The 2,567-nt window shown below is 36.7% G+C and overlaps 1 protein-coding gene across 2 annotated transcripts in view; it reads right to left on the reverse strand.

Annotated features, from left to right (window-relative positions):
• The window catches only part of EXOC4 (exocyst complex component 4), an 870,987-nt gene that overhangs the window by 458,672 nt on the left and 409,748 nt on the right, over positions 1-2,567 (reverse strand). For both annotated transcript variants that reach the window (XM_011995827.1, XM_011995828.1), the window contains one exon: positions 1,267-1,363. In XM_011995827.1, the coding sequence (XP_011851217.1) occupies positions 1,267-1,363 (97 nt within the window). The remainder of the gene's footprint in view (positions 1-1,266; positions 1,364-2,567) is intronic.

Genomic DNA, 2,567 nt, shown 5'->3' on the forward strand with positions numbered 1-2,567 from the left:
TAAGTCTCGGTTAATGAGAAGGTAGGACAATTATAGTAATAAACTGTTTATGCTTGGAGAAAATATTCATAATATTATCTCTGGCCAGTTCAACAGCATTTATTTAACTATTATTCCAAATGCCTCACATATTACAGAAGTGATCTGAGAAAGGTAAGGTGATATTCTGAAGTACCTAACATTTAGTAAATTCAGGAGTTTCTGGTCTATTATATGAAAATGCCACAGATATATACTCTGGTTCTTTACAGAGAAAACATACAATTGATATTATATTAGATATCTGGATCCCAAAAGATGCATTTAAAAAATTGTGGTTAAAAAAATACATAACATTAAATTTACCATCAACCTTTTTTAAAGGTACCATACAGTAGTGTCAACTATGTGCACATGGTTATGTAACAGATCTCTAAAACTTTCCTATCATAAACTGAAACTTTTTATCTACTCAACAATTGCCTCTTTTTTCCACTCTCAAAAAGTACCTTTTTAAAAGTGTTCAGGGTTTAGATTTTTTTCTTTAATGGAGGCACTGTGGATTCTTACTTTCCTATAATCATGTTATCCTAATGAACTGAGCATTAGAATAGATTTCACTCTGGCCACATCACGTTATCTTTCAACATATAAAAACATACACTTGATGTGTATGTCTTTCTTTTTTTATAAATCATATTTCTTCAGAGACCTGCCAGTTCTCAAAGGATATCTCAGACATTAGTGTAAATGATTAGGACAGATTATGTGTTGGCAATTTTTTCCTGTAAAGGGCCAGAGAGTAAGTATTTCAGGCTTTGTGGGCCATATGAGTTCTGTTGCAATTAAAAGTCTGCACTTGTAGCACAAAAGCAGCTATGGACAATACATAAACAAATGAGCATGTCTGTGTGTCAATAAAAATGTATTTAAAAATACATGTGCAGGGCAGATTTCTCCAGTAAGCCATAGTTTGCCAACTCCTGAGACAGAAAAGAAAGAGACAGGGAGGGAAGGAGGGAAGGGAAGAGGGCGGGAGAGGGACAGAGACAGAGAGTGTGAAAGAAAGAAAATCAAATAAAAGTATTTACTCCTGAAAATAAGTAGCTACTCAGTGGGACTGAGATTATCTGTTAAACTGACTAACTTTGATAGTGAGGCCCTAAAAATAGAACAAATTTCTTTTATGACTTGTTTCAATGCTGACGCAACAACTGGCATTCAGTAGAGCAGCACAAATAATGAAAATATTGATCTTCAGGAAGTACATCATAGCACTTGACTTACCTTAGTAATGGGTGGAATATGACGGTAATGTTTCTGGCTCCAGGTTTGCAGACAAATTTTGTTCCTCCACCTTCAATTAAGTTGTCATCAGGACCCCCTTTCAGAAGAAAGAAAAAAAAGAGACTTAGCTCATTGAAACGTTTATAAATAAACAAACCAAGGATATCTAGATGAGTCCTATACTGTCATAATTAGGACCATCTTTGCAAGCAATAACCTTCGGTATGTACAAAATTATTTTGAACGACTTCATCTAGTCTTCCTCACTTGAATAAACAATAGATTAGAATTTTCACTCTGGCCGGGCAAGGTGGCTCACAGCTGTGGTCCCACCAGTTTGGGAGGCTGAGGAGGGTTGAGCACTTGAGGCCAGGAGTTCGAGATCAGCCTGGCCAATATGATGAAACCCTGTCTCTATTAAAAATTTTTTTAAAATAGCCAGGCGTGGTCGCATGTGCCTGTAGTCCCAGCTACTCGGGAGGTTGAGGCAGGAGAATTGCTGGAACCCGGGAGGCGGAGGTTGCAGTGAACCAAGATTGCACCACTGCACTAAAGCCTGGGCGACAGAGCGAGACTGTATCTCAAAACAAACAAACAAACAAACAAACACCCAGCATTTTTACTCTGAGTAAGAACATGGAATCACAGTAAGAACAAATGCTACATTTAAAGGAACAGTGCAAGGCTACAATTCTGTTAAGGTGAAAATTTTGGTCTCTAATGACCAGGGTCCATCTTGGACAGTATGGGACATAAAGCTTTCAGAGAAAGGATGAAGTGCCTGCCATTCTAAGTTGCTGCACATTGTAAAGATTGGAGCAGAGATTTATATAAGCCTAACTTACCACAGTTTATCAAATCTGAGACCCCAATGATTATAAGACACACTATTATTTTACATATCACCAAGAAAAAAAAAAAGTCCCACTATTTAAACTATATAATGCTTTCTTGGAATGTTTCCTTTTCCTTATTGAATAGCTCCTTTGGCTTTTTACATAAACAAATGGTTACCATAAACCTCTCAGGCACATTCAGTAAGGAAATATAAGAAAAATAAGTTTGTTAAGGTATTCTTAACACTAAGTAATATTTGAAGTCTAGCTCTTTCAAATCACTCTGACTCAGAGTTTTCAATGTCCTTGTTTTCTAAACATCGTCATCCACTGTCACCAAGAGCATGTGTTTCATAAAAGAGTGCTTCATGCTGCATCCTATATTTTATTCCACGCTGCAGATATCCATCCTGCAAAGTTTAAAGTTGATGCTTTCTTGATGCTATCAGAAGGTTTAAACAGAAG

Source organism: Mandrillus leucophaeus, unplaced genomic scaffold (assembly GCF_000951045.1).
Source record: "Mandrillus leucophaeus isolate KB7577 unplaced genomic scaffold, Mleu.le_1.0 Scaffold5, whole genome shotgun sequence".
NCBI classification, from domain to species: domain Eukaryota; kingdom Metazoa; phylum Chordata; class Mammalia; order Primates; family Cercopithecidae; genus Mandrillus; species Mandrillus leucophaeus.